We start from the raw sequence: 15,944 nt of genomic DNA, 5'->3' as shown, positions 1-15,944 counted from the left end.
GCGATCCATTTCCTGGACACTACTGTGCTAATAAGCGATGGTCACATAAATACCACCCTATACCAGAAACCTACTGACTGCTACACTTACCTACATGCCTCCAGCTTCCATCCAGGACACACCACAAGATCTGGGTCTACAGCCAAGCTCTAAGACACAACTGCATTTGCTCCAATCCCTCAGACAGAGGCTGGCACCTACAAAGATATCTATCAAGCATTCTTAAAACTACAATACCCACCTGCTGAAGTGAAAAAAAAAGATTGACAGAGCCAGACTAGTAGGAGGTGATTTCTGGGTACAAGACAGGCCCAACAAAGAAAACAACAGAACACCACTAGCTGTCACCTTCAGCCCCCAACTAAAACCTCTCCAGCACATCAAAGATCTACAACCTATGCTGAAAGATGATCCCTCACTCACAGATCTTGCAATGACAGGTCTCCCTTACTGACAACCTCCCCCCAACCTGAAGCAAATACTCACCAGCAACCACACACCACTGAACAAAAACACTAACCCAGGAACCTATCCTTGCAACAAAACCCGATGCCAACTCTGTCCACATATCTATTCAAGTGACATCATAGGACCTAATCACAGCCATGCCATCAGGGGCTCATTCACCTATACATCTACCAATGTGATATATGCCATCATGGGCCAGCAATGGCTCCGCCATGTTCATTGGCCAAACTACAGTTTATGCAAAAGAATTTAATGGACACAAGTCTGACATCAGGAATAACATTCAAAAGCCAGTGGGAGAACACTTTAACCTGTCTGGTCATTCAACGACAGACCTGCGGGTGGCTATTTTACAACAGAAAAAGCTTCCAAAAATGGACTCCAATAAGAAACTGCTGAACTTGAATGGATATGCAAATTAGACAATTAATTTAGGTTTGAATAAAGACTGGGAATGGCTGAGCCATTACAAACATTGAATCTCCCCATGTAAGTACTCTCACACTTACCTGTCTGTACTGGGCTCTCTTGATCATCACTTCAAAAGTACCCCCCCCCCCGCCCCGCTGCCCTTACTTAATTGGCCTCTCAGTTGGTGGGTGGGTGAGTGTCCTCAATATATGTTCCATTCTATGCATCCAAAGAAGTGGGATGTAGCCCACGAAAGCTTATGCTCAAATACATTTGTTAGTCTAAGGTGCCACAAATACTCCTGTTCTTTATGTGAACTTCGTGCTCCCATATGTGAGTAATGCAGAAGTTAGGGACTCTGGCTTTCCCAACACTCTCCTCCATGTTGGCCTTCCCCTAACACTATGGATTTGAGCTGATAAGGTCTTGCAGACCAAGACAAGTTTATGGATGTGGCTACAGGATCTATATATCCCAACAGAAATGGGGTTGTATTAAAGTGGTCAGATATGCACTAAAGTGGTCAGTCTTCAGCATCATTTTTGGTAAAAGCAAGTCATGAGTCTATGACAGCTTAGTTCTACAGTTTAGCACTGTGGTAAAAAAAATCTGCCAACACTAACTGCTTCTGTAAGAGACTTTTTTTTTAAAAAAAGTTTTGGACTTTCCTGAGGCACCCCAGTAGCAGCTACCACAGGCAGAAGTGAAGCCTACAGAGACTTCTGCTTGGATTTCCCCCCAAACAATGTTAGCTGGCCTGAGTTGGACCCCAAATGTTTGCTCTAGCTGAAGAATTTTACTGTTGAACTAGCAAGATCCATGCCTGAATAAAAGCAGCTTACTGTCTTTGGCATATTAACATACCTTCCCTGGACCTGCAGTGTAACGTAGTGCTCATCATTCCAGACTTTATCCAGTTTGAAATCAGTTAACTGACCATGAATATTGTTAGCAAGACTTTCATCTGTTTCAGAGCCAGCTTCATAAGAGGACAGCTTCCTGGAATGGAAGTTAAACATAAAGACACCAGGTTAAAAGCCAGCAACTCAGTACACTGCCAGGTTGTGAACAAGCCACTTACAATCATGAGTGCAGTCTAGGCTAAACTAACTGAGGTGGCAATAGTTTTCAGTTCTTTAACACCCTTGTTCTATGGGAACAGGTAGGTGGTTTGTTTCAGATTAGTAAAACACTCAGGATGTGAAACAAATAGCTCTGACTAGGACTTTGTGAAGGATCTTACCTGATGTCGTTGAAGTTTACATTTCTCAGCTTATCTGACAGCATCATTTTGAGATCATTCCAGTAAAGAACAGGTTCAATTTCAGGCTCTTCCATGTACTCATCATCTCCTGTGGAAGGTGTGATGGCAGGGTTTCCACATGCATTACTTCCATCTGAACAAGTGCCAGTTGCCTGCATTCGCCCACGGTAACTCAAGTAGCCAATCAGAAACCCTAAGGGAAAAGAAATCACATGTGTTTATATGCTACAAAGCCATATTAAAAAAAAACCTAAGCCAGCCCAGTGTTAACTCAAGCTACCTGACTGTATTTCAAGTAGTTGGAGTTTTATTGGAGACTAGCCTGTTCCTGTGCAAACTGTGCCAGCTTCCTTAAGCTTCACCTTAACTGATTCTATATTTTAAGATCAAATGTGAATAGGGCATCCTGTACCACAGATTAAAAAGATTCATACAATGTGTCTCCAATACCATTCAGGTTTTATTTAGCTCCATTTGCTTTGAGTCCATCACTGTAACTTAACTAGTCATCTAGTACTAAGGCAGGAAGTCCACATCTTCCTGAAGACTTACTTGATCTGCTTCCTACATTAATACACCTATGGTAGCTTTGTTCCTCTTAAGCTGGAAAAAAACCCACTTAGTTTCTTCATAATACTGTTTGCCCTTCTTTGCCTTGATAGACATGGTTTTACTACAAATATGAAGAGTTTAAAGCATCAACAGGTATTCACACTTTCAGCCCCAGGAATGAGGTACAAGAGAACTTCCAGTCAGTTCTTAACTCTGGTCAACCACATCTCATTTGGAACTGTGAAGTATGCAATCAGGCAGCAGAAAGCAAATACAGTACAGTCCTGTGTTAAATGCAAGTTTAAAAAGAAAGATTTGATAAGGTAAGGAAGCCATCTGTGCTTGTTTCATTTAAAGATATGTAGTTAAAAGCAGCATTTTTCTTCTGCACAGCAAAGTTTCAAACTGTATTAAGTCAATGTTCAGATGTAAACTTCTGAAAGGCCCATGATGTTTTGTTCAGAGTTATGAACAACCTCCATTCCTGAGGTGTTTAACTGAGATTCTATTGTACTGTAGTCTAGATGATCTATTGGAAGAGATAAATGTCCATCAGGGATGGTCTAGACAGTATTTGGTCCTGCCATGCGGGCAGGGGACTGGACTCTGACCTCTCGAGGTCCCTTCCAGTCCTAGAATCTATGAATCTATGAATAAGAGGCACACCGAAGAACAACTATAACAGCATAATATTTTGTACGATTCCTTTCCCCACCATCTTTGCCCTTTTAGCTTACCAATTAAGAAGAGGAGGCCTCCTGCAGCAACCTTGCACCAGAGGTTTCTCCCACTGTTCCTGGGCTTTGCTACATGGGTATGAACATTGTCAGTCATTCCATTTTCTCCAACTTCCTCCTCTTCAGCCAGTTTCATTTCCACATGACTACTATCTCCATCCATTTGACGAGCTAGACTGAAACGGGTGTATGACAGCGGCCCACTTCCAAACTAAATGGGAAAGAAGTCAGAATTACATGACTGATACTGCACAAAGCCCACTATATTGCTTGTTACAATCTGGGATTTGTGTTCAGAACACATGCAGAGGGTCTTTTGTAGGATGCACTCTAAAAGAATTGTTTTAACTACTGTAGTGATTATATGTCTAGAGTCACCAGATTGGATGTTTGCTATAAACCCACAAAAATTTGGGATCTAAACTAGTTAAAAAGTAAGGTTTGAGACTGTCAGGCCATCTTTTAAAGTTTATGAAAAAGGGAGCTCAGGACTTTGATAAAACGCTGATAAGTAAAACCTCTAAGGCAGCTCATTGTTTTAGGTGCTGGACACCCTCACCTGTTCTAGAGGAAGCACAGGACCATAAACTCATGTATTGAGTCAGACGGAACATAAGAATGGCCGTACTGGGTCAGACCAAAGGTCCATCTAGCCCAGTATCCTGTCTACGGACAGTGGCCAATGCCAGGTGCCCCAGAGGGAGTGAACCTAATAGGTAATGATCAAGTGCTCTCTCCCCTGCCATCCATCTCCACCCTCTGACAAACAGAGGCTAGGGACACCATTCCTTACCCATCCTGGCTAATAGCCATCAATGGACTTAACCTCCATGAATTTGTCCAGTTCTCTTTTAAATGCTGTTCTAGTCCTAGCCTTCACAGCCTCCTCAGGCAAGGAGTTCCACAGGATGACTGTGCGCTGTGTGAAGAACTTCCTTTTATTTGTTTTAAACCTGCTGCCCATTAATTTTGTTTGGTGGCCCCTAGTTCTTGTATTACAGGAATAAGTAAATAAATTTATCCACTTTCTCCACATCACTCATGATTTTAATATACCTCGATCATATCCCCCCTTAGTCTCCTCTTTTCCAAGCTGAAAAGTCCTAGCCTCCTTAATCTCTTCTCATATGGGACCTGTTCCAAACCCCTAATCATTTTAGTTGCCTTTCTCTGAACCTTTTCTTGTGCCAGTATCTCTTTTGATATGAGGAGACCACAAGATGTGGGCATACCATCAATTTAGATATAGGGCAGTAATATAGTCTCTATTTTATTCTCTATCCTCTTTTTAATGATTCCTAACATCCTGTTTGCTTTTTTGACTGCCTCTGCACACTGTGTGGATGTCTTCAGAGAACTAGCCACAATGACTACAACGAATCAGGAAAAAGATCTTGGAGCTAAATTAGCCCCTCCCCCATCATATTGTATGTATTGTTCAGGTTATTTTTTCCAATGTGCATTACTTTACATTTATCCACATTAAATTTCATTTGCCATTTTGTTGCCCAATCACTTAGTTTTGTGCGATCTTTTTGAAGTTCTTCACAGTCTGCTTTGGTCTTAACTATCTTGAGCAGTTTAGTATCATCTGCAAGCTTTGCCACCTCACTTTTTACCCCTTTCTCCAGATCATTTATGAATAAGTTGAATAGGATTGGTCCTAGGACTGACCCATGGGCACCACCACTAGTTACCCCTCTCCATTCTGAGAATTTACCTACCCTTTGTTCCCTGTCTTTTAACCAGTTCTCAATCTATGGAAGGACCTTCCCTTTTATCCCATGCCAACTTAATTTATGTAAGGGCCTTTGGTGAGGGACCTTGTCAAAGGCTTTCTGGAAATCTAAGTACACTATGTCCATTGGATCCTCTTGTCCACATGTTTGTTGACCCCTTCAAAGAGCTCCAATAGATTAGTAAGACACGATTTCTCTTTACAGAAACCACGTTGACTTTTGCCCAACAATTTATGTTCTTCTGTGTGACAATTTTAGTCTTTACTATTGCTTCAACTAATTTGCTTAACACTGATATTAGACTTACTGGTCTGTAATTGCTGGGATTACCTCTAGAGCCCTTTTTAAATATTGGCATTACATTAAATCAGCTTCTGTACCCACAACTGGAAGATAGCTAAAGGACAGGTTACACTGCAACTTGACATTTGAGTTCTTTCAGAACTCTTGGGTGAATGTCATCTGGTCCCAGTGACTTGTTAATGTTAAGTTTATTAATAAATTCCAAAACCTCCTCTAGCAACACTTCAATCTGTGACAGTTCCTCAGATGTGTCACCTACAAAAGCCGGATCAGGTTTTGCAATCTCCCCAACATTCTCAGCTGTGAAGATGGAAGCAAAGAATCCATTTAGTTTCTCCGCAATGGACTTTGTCTTTAAGTGCTCCTTTTGTATCTCAATCATCCAGGGCCCCCACTGGTTTAGCAGGCTTCCTGCTTCTGATGTACTTAAACATTGTTATTACCTGTTGAGATTTTGGCTAGCCAGTCTTCAAACTCCTCTTTGGCTTTTATTACTGCCAAATTAAGTGTAAAAATGTGTTTATGCTCCTTTCTATTTACCTCACTAGGATTTGACTTCTAGTTTTTAAAGGAAGTCTCTCACTGCTTCTTTTACATGGTTAAGCCAAGCCATGGTGGCTTTTAGTTTTTACTGGGTTTCTTAATTTGGGATATACATTTAAGTTGGGTCTCTATTATGGTGTCTTTAAAAAAGCATCCATGCAGCTTGCAGGGATTTCACTTTAGTCATTGTTCCTTTTAATTTCTGTTTAACTAACCCCCTCATTTTTACATAGTTCCCCTTTTTGAAATTAAAGGGCACAGTGTTGGGCTGCTGAGATGTTCTTCCCACCCCAGGGATATTAATTATATTATGGTCACTATTTCCAAGCAGTCCTAGTTACAGTTACCTCTTGGAGTGCAGGAGCTGATCCACTCAGGAGTGAATTGAGAGTTGCCTCTCCCTTCTTGGAGCAGCTGGTACAGGAACCCATAAGTAGTCATTTAAAGTATTGAGAAATTTTGTCTCTGCATCTCATCCTGAGGTGACATGTTCCCAGTCAATATGGGGATAATTGAAATCCCCCGCTATTGAGTTCTTAATTTTGATAGCCTCTCTAATTTCCCTTAACATTCCATCACTATCACTGTCCTGGTCAGGTGGTCGATAATAGATCCCTAATGTTATATTCTTATTAGAGCATGAAATTACTATCCATAGAGATTCTATGGAACATGTGGATTCACTTAAGATTTTTACTTCATTTGATTCTACATTCTTTCACATCTAGAGCCACCCCCCACCTGCACAACCTGTTCTGTCCTTCTGATATATTTAGTACCCCAGAATTATTGTCCCATGGATTGCTCTCAGTCCACCAGGTTTCTGTGATGCCTATTATATCAATATCCTCCTTTATCATGAGCCCCCCCCCCCCCCTAGTTTAAAAACTGCTCTGCAACCTTTTTAATGGTAAGTGCCAGCAGTCTGGTTCCACTTTGGTTTAGGTGGAGCCCATCTCTCCTGTATAGGCTCCCCCATCCCAAAAGTTTCCCTAGTTCCTAATGAATCTAAACACCTCCTCTCTACACCATTGTCTCATCCATGCATTGAGACTCTGAAGCTCTGCCTGCCCACTTGGCCCTGCATGTGGAACTGGGAGATTTCCTAGAATGCCACCATAGAGGTCCTGGATTTCAGTCTCCTCCCTAGCAGCCTAAATTTGGCCTCCAGGACATGTCATTGGTACCTACGTGTACCATGACCACTGGCTCCTCCCCAGCACGACACAGAAGTCTACCCAGATGCCCCAAGAGACCTGCAACCTTTGCAACAGGCAGGCAAGTCACTATACAGTTCTCCCAGTCAAACTCAGCTATCTATGCTTCTAGTGATCAAATCTCCCATTACCAACATCTGCCTTTTCCTAGTGACTGGAGTTCCCTCCCCTGGAGAGGTAACCTCAGGGCAAGAGGATACCCTAACGCCATCTGGAAGGAGGGTCCCAAGTATGGAAAGGTTTCCCTCTGCTCCTGTTGACTGCTCTGCTTCTCTGGGCCTTTCATCCTCCTCAACAGCACAGGGGCTGTCTGACTGGAGGTGGGACAATTCTACAGTGTCCCAGAAAGCCTCAACATACCTCTCTGCCTCCCTTAGCTCCTCCAGTTCCACCACCCTGGCCTCCAAAGCCAGTATGCAGCCTGAGGGCCAGGAGCTCCTTGCACTGACTGCACACACATGGCACCCACCCACAGGGCAGGTAATCATACATGCTGCACTCAGCACAATAAACTGTATAGTCCCCATTCTGCTGCTGGGCTTCTGCCTGCATGGTCTCCCGCAGCTACCTCATTAATGAAAGGGTTGTTTAAAATCAAGAAGTTTAAAATCTGTGAACTAAACTACAATCAAAACAGCAAGTGAACCTTGCCCCATTCCCATTCCAAACTCCCTTGTGCAAAGCTTCCTGGTTGCTTGCACACTGCTTTATAAAGCCCTGGCCTTCTTGATAGTCAGGCCCACTGACTAAGGCTCAGCCAATTAACAGAGGCTTCTAGATGTCAAACCTTGTTTAGAAGCTCCATAAGCTCATCAAGTTGTCTTGAAGCCAGTTAGGTTGTTTTGCCCCCACTGCTCCCCTGGGAAGGCTGATCCAGAACTTCACCCCTCTGAAGATTTGAGACTGTTACCCAATTTCAAGCCTAAGCTTGTTGGCTAGTTTATCTCTGTTCTTGTGTCCACACTGGTGTGTAAGTAACTCCTCTCACACCTCCACCCCCTTATCAGCGCTCTGTTTCATAACACACTGCCCCCTACCAGTCTGTACAAACAGACCAGAAAAAATAAGACCCACAAAAGTCAACTTACTGCCTCCCCTAAGTGAGCGCAAAGGCAATTCTCTGGAGTCCTAATCCTTCATCTTAAGAAAAAAAAAAAGATGATAGGAGAGTGCTCCTGCTGACAAAGGGCATTCACACTGCCACTTGCTGCAGCAAAACTTATCTTGGGGCGGGAGGGGAGGACAGGGGGACTTTTTACCTGTGAAAGATAAGTTTGGTCTATACTGCCAAGTTGTTGACAAGCCTTAGTCTGTATGAGTTCTACACAGAAGTCAGTTCCCCTCTATCTTACATCTTGGCCATTTTCAGCTTCCCTGGTGAAACCAGGTTAAAAAAATCATATCATTTTGACAGTTTCTAGCTGATTGTGGTTCTTCCATTCCCACTACCAATATATTATAGTCAGAATGAACAGTGACTTCATATGTCCAACCTGACACCATGGGGCAGGGGGAACAACTCTCTTCAGATGTCAGGATTTAGGTAATTGACTAGGGGTTTTTGGGTGCTCAACCTGAAACTTCACTCTTGAAAAACCACAGCCTAGGATCATCTAAGATAGGAAGAAACTCACTGAGTGGCACAAACTCAGTATCTTATTACATGTCAATCTTGATTAGATTTTATTCCTGCAAGTGTTCAGACTACAGCAACATTACTAGACAGGAAATCTTACCAAGTTGGAGATTGCTGATCGAGCATGGTCCATAATTTCTTGAACAAGCTCCCTCCAACTCCTTGACTGAAATCTAAAATGTCAAAAGACATGTACACATTAAAATTGTAATTCCTCTCATGCACATCAGCATTACTTAAATCTGCCAGATGCAATACTAATTACTGTGTTATGCCACTTTAGAGCTATGGCAGAAAGTTTGTAAGTGCTTACGTAGAAGTAGCTTCTTTCTATATGAAGTATTTCTGGGCCTTCATCTTAAGTACTACCAAAGTAGTTATTCAGTTTTGCCAAATACCATATGAGCTGCAAGATTACCTGGATAAATGTATGTGCAATATTTATTCTGGTTTGTGTGCTGGAGTGTTGCTAAGGTCAGTATTAACAGTGTTGCAGTTGCCCTAACCAACTGCATCCCCTCCCCATTTGAAGGCTTGGTGTGCGGGAAGAAGGGAGGAAATGGTGATTAACTCAGCTAGCTCTAATGGGAAACCCCAAAGTTCAGTCTCTCAAAGTCCCCAAACCTCAAACTCAAGAAACAAGCCAAAGTTTCAGTTGTATCTATTTTATTAACTAAAGCTTACTGCTAAGAACCAAAAAGTGTAATATTTGTAATTTCCAAACAAAAACTAGAATACATTCACGAGCTCCCATCCAACAAGTAATCCTTATAGCCAAGGCCAGGAAGAGTTGTTAGTCTTAAAGCACCTTGTGTTTTGGAACTGTTAGAAAAGCAAATCCAATATTTAAACACTTTAGTGAGGTGATTACCATGGATGGGGAAATACCAATGTTTTTGTATGTGATTCCTAGTGATGAAAATACACAGTAGTCATAGCCACCATCTTATCTAGATATCAAGTCCCCCCCCCCATTTTATTCATGCTAAGGAATCATCCCTACACTTCTTTTAAAGTCCAGTGACTGGCAGGGAGCATGTGGGCTCTCAGAAGCCACAGACACAGAATGGCTCCAAAAGAATAGTTTCTCCAACACCTAGAATAGTGCTTCTCAAGCACTCCAGATTATTGTACCCCTTTCAGGAGTCTGATTTATCTTGCATACCTCAAGTTTCACCTCACTTGAAAACCACTTGCTTACAAAAGACAAAAATATCACAGCACACTATTACTGAAAAAGTTACTTAATCTCATTTTGGCTAACATTTTAGTGTTTTTTGACTTTGCTAGTGCTTTTTAGGTAGCCTGTTGTAAACTAGGTAACTATCTAGATGAATGATGTACCCTCCAACCCCCTCAGAAGACCTCTGCTGGGGTAGGTGTACTCCTGGTTGAGAATCACTGACCTAGAACCAACTAAATAAACCTGTTTCAAAGATCGCACATCTTTTATGGGTTGGAAGTGTTTAACAATCCTGGCATCTTTTGCCAATTGAATGTAATTAGCAAGATGTGTTGTCCTGCACTGTACTGGAATGTCTCATGATGCACTCTCTGGGAAGGGGTAGAAGGTAAGACTTATCACTAAGGTTAAGATTTATGTCATGGTTATTTCAGACAGGTCATGGGCAACAAAATACACAGAAGCCTGTTACTTGTCTGAATTTTACTAAAAGGCATGGAGCTGAAAGCTCCAGCAGAAAGTGTCAGAGGCCACTGAAAGTCATGGAACCTGTGACTGACAAATCTTATCCTTATCACTTACCTGATAGGCTACAACTCTAAGTAAGTAAGTAATTTGACTCTTCCTCATTCAGCCTCAACTGGAATTGCAGGTGCAAATGTTGCTAGCATTTTCTATTATAAGACCCCATTTTCAATTGCTTGTAACTCTGGCAAACTAAACATTTGGGCTGAAATCCTCCATGCCAGACATCAGCCTCAGGCACAGGTTGTGTTTTAACAGTGGAGAGGAACAGGGAAATGCAGGTGGGTCTGTCCCCCATAACCATTAGAACATCTCTACAGAAACTGGAATTAAATCCAAGAGTCATGAGTCATTCTTCTGCTGTCAGAAGATAACATGAAGCACACTCGCAAAGTGCCATCCCTCTAGTGACTTGTCCCTATAGAGGATAACCGCCTACCACTCAGCTAGCACAAGATCTGTGCTGTGAATTTGGAGATTGGAACCCTGCTGATGTTCCACAGTGTCAGTTCCACATGATGCAATTTTTGGTTTTTATTTTTAGAGATTAGGGGTTAAATGCTATACTGGAACATTAAGATTGAAGAGTCAGCACCTGCATTAGGAAGTGCAAGAATTAAGGTTGCCTTTGTAGCCTTGATTTGGCCCCCCTTTGTGCCCACATCATGTAATTAAAGATTGTATCAGTTCTACTAATTTTCTATAGGACCCCTGTATCACTCCGTGTATGATAGTGCCCTGGGAAGCAAGGCTGTGTAGTGAATGAGGTGGTTGTCTATAGGACCTTACTTCATTTGTTTGTTGAGGGGGTAGGAGGAGGGTTGTACTGAATGAAGTAGAGGAGAGCAGAAGCCAGTTCAAATCCAGTTCTCCAGGATAGCATTTATCTCTGCATATGCCAGTCTTCCTATGTGATGCTGGGCAACTCATTTAAAACCAGACTTCACAGGTGACCATTAATTGCAGTTTGTTTTCTGGGTGCACAACATACCTGTGGCCAGATTTGAGAGTGCTCAGCATATCTGCAAAAGCACCTGAAGTCACATGCACTATATTTAGTGCTATAAAAAAACCAAGTCCTCTTAAAAGTTCAGGACCTAGTGGTCTCAAGTTGGGCATCCAAAGTTAGTCAAACCTTTGGATAAGTTGGCCAAAACTCTGCACTTCAGCTCCCCAACTGTGAAGTGGGACACCAGCACCTGAACTCAAAGGGATATTCTAAGTGAGCTTGTTTTGTGAATCACTGATACTTTAGTGAGAGCACCATACCTACACCCATGAGGGGGTTAATCTAGCATCTGCTGCCAGGTTTGGATGGCATGGATTAAATGTCACCTTAGGCCACAAGTTAAATGAGAATACTTCTAAACTACTCATTCACAGAATGAGGCAGGTGTGCTGTAAAAATAGCATGTGATCCTTAATTATAGTGCATTTATACAAGAAGCCAAATTAAGGCTGCATGGGCAAATTTTGGCCTTTGAGTGCTTGACTGGGCAAGCACGCTGTTTTTATATGTGTTTTGCTATCACTTGGTACAAATTGTTACTACCCCCATTATTGGGGGCTGACAGACAAACATACTGCCTTCCCAAGCTGACAAGGAGTTTTTATTTGGTATGTTAGACTCAAATTCACCCACTTAAGTTGGTTTAGTTATGTTATAGAAAATGGGAAGTATTACTTGATGTTTCTTGCCCAGATGTCTCATTTTAGAACTCAAAGAACCCTAGGGTGCATAAGTGACAACTCAATAAGCCAACAGGATATTTACATCCTGTTCAAGAATCACAAGTTGTGCACTGGCATTGCTGGAGTTAATCCACAAAAGAATGTTTATGCTTCAGGCCAGGCCTACACTACATACTTATAAATTGGTATAACTATTATGTTCAGCACTGTGATAAGTCTACACAGCTGAACAAAGTTAAATCAACTTAGCGCTGTCTACACCAGGAGTTATGTCACCAGGAGTTTCTACAATGGACACATCTACTGCACACTGACAGGAGAAGCTCTCCCATCAGTGTGGGTTGTAAATTCATGTAGACTGTGCAATGTAATTTGAGCTGTGCATTAAGGCAACTGCCACTTGAGTACTTCAGAAGGGCCATTAGTGAAGCATCTTAACTCCATTTTCCCTGGACAGCACTGCATTTAGAGAGGAGGCACACTGGCCAAAATCTGATTAACCTATGCCAATCCCACATCCAGAACATCTAAAACTCACCAATTCTTTCTGCACAGATTGCTTATCCATTCACAGCTAGATCTCTTATCAAGATCATCAAACCATGTCTCAATTACTACAACATCCACTTCTTTGGCTTTGATACCTTCAGTCTTACCCCGTTCAATACACCGCTGCAAGGATTTCCTAGCTCATCATTTTGATCATGTCACCCCCTTCTGCAACCCTCTACTGGCTCCCTCCTCTCCATCACATCAAGCACAGCTGCTTAGTTTTGCTCTCGAATCCTTCACATCCTATTCTTACTGTACTCAGTCTCAGGAAAAATGCTCTGAAGTAAATAAGAAATCAAATAAGAAAAATGCAAAGTACTCCACTTAGAAAGGCATGTTCAGTTGCACACATACAAAATGGGAAATGACTGCCTAGGAAGGAGTACTGTGGAAAGGAATCTGGGGGGGGGGGGTCAGAGTGGATCACAACCTAAATATGAGTCAGTGTAAAAAACACAAACACACGCAAATATTCTGGGATGTATTAGCAGGAGTATTACAAGCAAGACACGAGAAGTAATTCTTCTACTCTACACTGATGAGGCCTCAACTGGAGTATTGTGTCCATTTCTGGGCCCCACATTTCAGTAAAGATATGAACAAATTGGAGAAAGTCTAGAGAAGAGCAACAAAAATGATTCAAGGTCTAGAAAACCATGACCTATAATGGAAGATTAAACAAACCCAAATTTTTTTCAGTCTGGAGATAAGACCGAGGGGACATATGTTTTCAAATCCATAAAAGGTTGCTACAAGGAAGAGGAGAAAACTCTTCTTAACCTCTGAGGATAGGACAAGAAGCAATGGGCTTAAATTGCAGCAAGGGCAGTTTAGGTCTGACATTAGGAAAAGCTTCTTGTCAGACTGGTTAAGCACTCGAATAAATTGCCCAGGGAGGTTGTGGATGTGATGGGTTAGATCACAGAAACCCCCTTAGGAACAAGTGATGTGCCAAGACTACTTCTGCCCCTGCTTTCCCTGCCATCTTGGGACTCCAGCACCCTGTCTTGTTGAGCCAGATGCGCCAGTCTGCTCCAACACAGACCCAGGGTCTGAACCACGTGCCCCAAAGCTGCAGACTTAACTGAAAAACACTTAAGTGTTCCTGTCTTTAACACTCAGATGCCCAACTCCCAATGGGGTCCAACCCCCAAATAAATCAATTTTACCCTGTATAAGGTGGCAAACCTGTGGTGAACATAGGTCCCTAAGTACTGGCCTATAAGGCTTCATAGTTCATGTAGCAGGAGTTAAGAGGACTGAGCCAAATCAAGAGTGAAGTTTTCCCAGAAACAGGATCTCCCACCCTACAGGCTGCAACAGCCTAGATAAGAACTGCTGAAGGTACCCCGCCTTTCAAATGAATGACTCCACAACTTCTAGGGAAAAGCACAGACAATATCCCCTGAGCTTGAAGTGCAAGTCCTGTGCTGTGACACAAGACCACCACATTAGTGCAGCAACAGTGGGAGTACTTTGTCCCATCAAATGCAGTGTGACCGAGACCTGCTCTGCCAAGGTTAGACAACTATAGCCTGCCTGTAGTTGTACTACCTCCAGCTGTCCTTACTGCGATAGGGAGCCCTGCACCCCTGCCCTGCCAAAAGGGCCGGCATAGCCTAGAGGCCACAGGCTAAGAAGGCACCTCAATAGCAGGGACTTCCCTTCACAGTCTAAAAATAGAGACTCAGAGGTACAAAAGGTGTTAAATAATATCACACAATCCCTCGCCAACACCCTTCCAGACAATTGCAACACTCCTCTATTGTGCCCGAGGTCCAAAAAAACCGCAGGCTCTGACAGAAGCCATTTTATAATGCTAGCCCCGTCCCCCAACGTGCACACAGCCAAGCTGCAGTCACACGAGTTACATGGCTAAGGCAAAGCGTGGCGGGGGCTCCTGCCCCAGGAGCTCCGTGCAGCGTGCTCCCAAGCGGCTCCGGGCAGCAGCCTTGCAGGAATGGGGGGGCAGCCGGCGGGAAGTGCCCCGTTGCAAGGCAAGCGGGCTGCAGCCCAGCTCGGTGCAGAGACAGACACCAGGGGACGGGCTGCGGCAGGCCTCGGGTGACCCCCTCCCTGCATGGAGCTCGTGGGGGGCCGGCCCAGGCAGAAGGGGAACTCCAGCCTGCCCCCCGGGCGGCCAAGGTCACCGCGGCCTTGGCAGCCCCGCGCGCGCCATGTGCGCCCCGGGCGAGGAACTGGCCCCGCCCCGCCCCGCACGCGGCGAGGGCCCTGCAGGCAGCCTGGCCCCGGCCAGCGGGGCCCGCGCGCGGTCAGGCCGCGTCAGGAGCTGCCTCTCCCCCCCCCCGCCGCCAACGGCCGGGCAGCCCCGCGCGCGCCCAACGCCGAGTCCCCGCCACGCGCCCAGCCCCGGGCCGCCCCGCGCTCACCGCCACAGCTCAGCGGCCGCCCGGCTCGCGCCGCACGTAGGCACGGCCAGGGGGAGGGGGAGGAGCCGCTGGTGACTAGACGCGCCCTGAGGGGCCGGGCGCCGCCTCGCCTCTCCCGCCAACTGCCCTTCGGCCGCGCGCCCCAGGCCGGCCGGCCGGTCACTCACCTGCTCCTGCTGCTGCCGCCGTCTCAGCCACCCTCAGGGAACAGACGGAGGCCGTGCCGCGTTTTAACCGGCTGCCGGCCAATCAGCCCCGCCCCGGGGACGCGGCGCGTGACGTGACACCCCTCCCCCCCCCCTCCGCAAACCGTGTGTCTCCCCTCTGCCATCCCCACAGCCTGGGGTCTCCCATCCTCCATCCCCACAGCCCGGCACCTCCCCTCTGCCAATGCCACAGCCCTGCACCTCATGTGTGCCATTGCCATGACCTAGTGCCTCCCCTCTGCCATCCCCATAGCCTGGCACCTTCCCTCGGCCATCGCCACTGCCCGGCGCCTCCCGTGTGCCTCCTCATGGCCTGGGGTCTCCCCTCGGCCAACCCCACCGCCTGGCGCGTCCCCTCTGCCAACCCCACAGCCTGGCACCTCCCCTCGGCCATCGTCAGAGCCTGGCACCTCCCGTGTGCCTCCCCATGGCCTGGCACCTCCCATCTTCTATCGCCACAGCCCGGCGCGTCCCCTCTGCCAACCCCATGGCCCAGCACCTCTCCTCTGCCATCGCCACTGCCCAG

General features: G+C 45.1%; 1 protein-coding gene across 3 annotated transcripts in view; it reads right to left on the bottom strand.

The window, feature by feature from the left end:
* The window catches only part of TFRC (transferrin receptor), a 34,298-nt gene extending 18,821 nt beyond the window's left edge, over nucleotides 1-15,477 (bottom strand). The window contains exons 1-5 of one of the 3 annotated variants that reach the window (XM_065557553.1): nucleotides 15,380-15,477; nucleotides 8,971-9,043; nucleotides 3,433-3,643; nucleotides 2,123-2,336; nucleotides 1,744-1,878 (exon numbers count right to left, since the gene is read on the bottom strand). In XM_065557553.1, coding sequence (XP_065413625.1) covers nucleotides 1,744-1,878; nucleotides 2,123-2,336; nucleotides 3,433-3,643; nucleotides 8,971-9,003 — 593 coding nt within the window. In that variant the 5' untranslated portion in view covers nucleotides 9,004-9,043; nucleotides 15,380-15,477. The other 2 variants (XM_065557554.1, XM_024110303.3) reach the window with 2 other exon arrangements.
* Nucleotides 15,478-15,944: the final 467 nt, after the last annotated feature.

This window comes from Chrysemys picta, chromosome 9 (genome assembly GCF_011386835.1).
Source record: "Chrysemys picta bellii isolate R12L10 chromosome 9, ASM1138683v2, whole genome shotgun sequence".
NCBI lineage: Eukaryota > Metazoa > Chordata > Testudines > Emydidae > Chrysemys > Chrysemys picta.
This window is presented reverse-complemented; position numbering and strand designations above follow the sequence as displayed.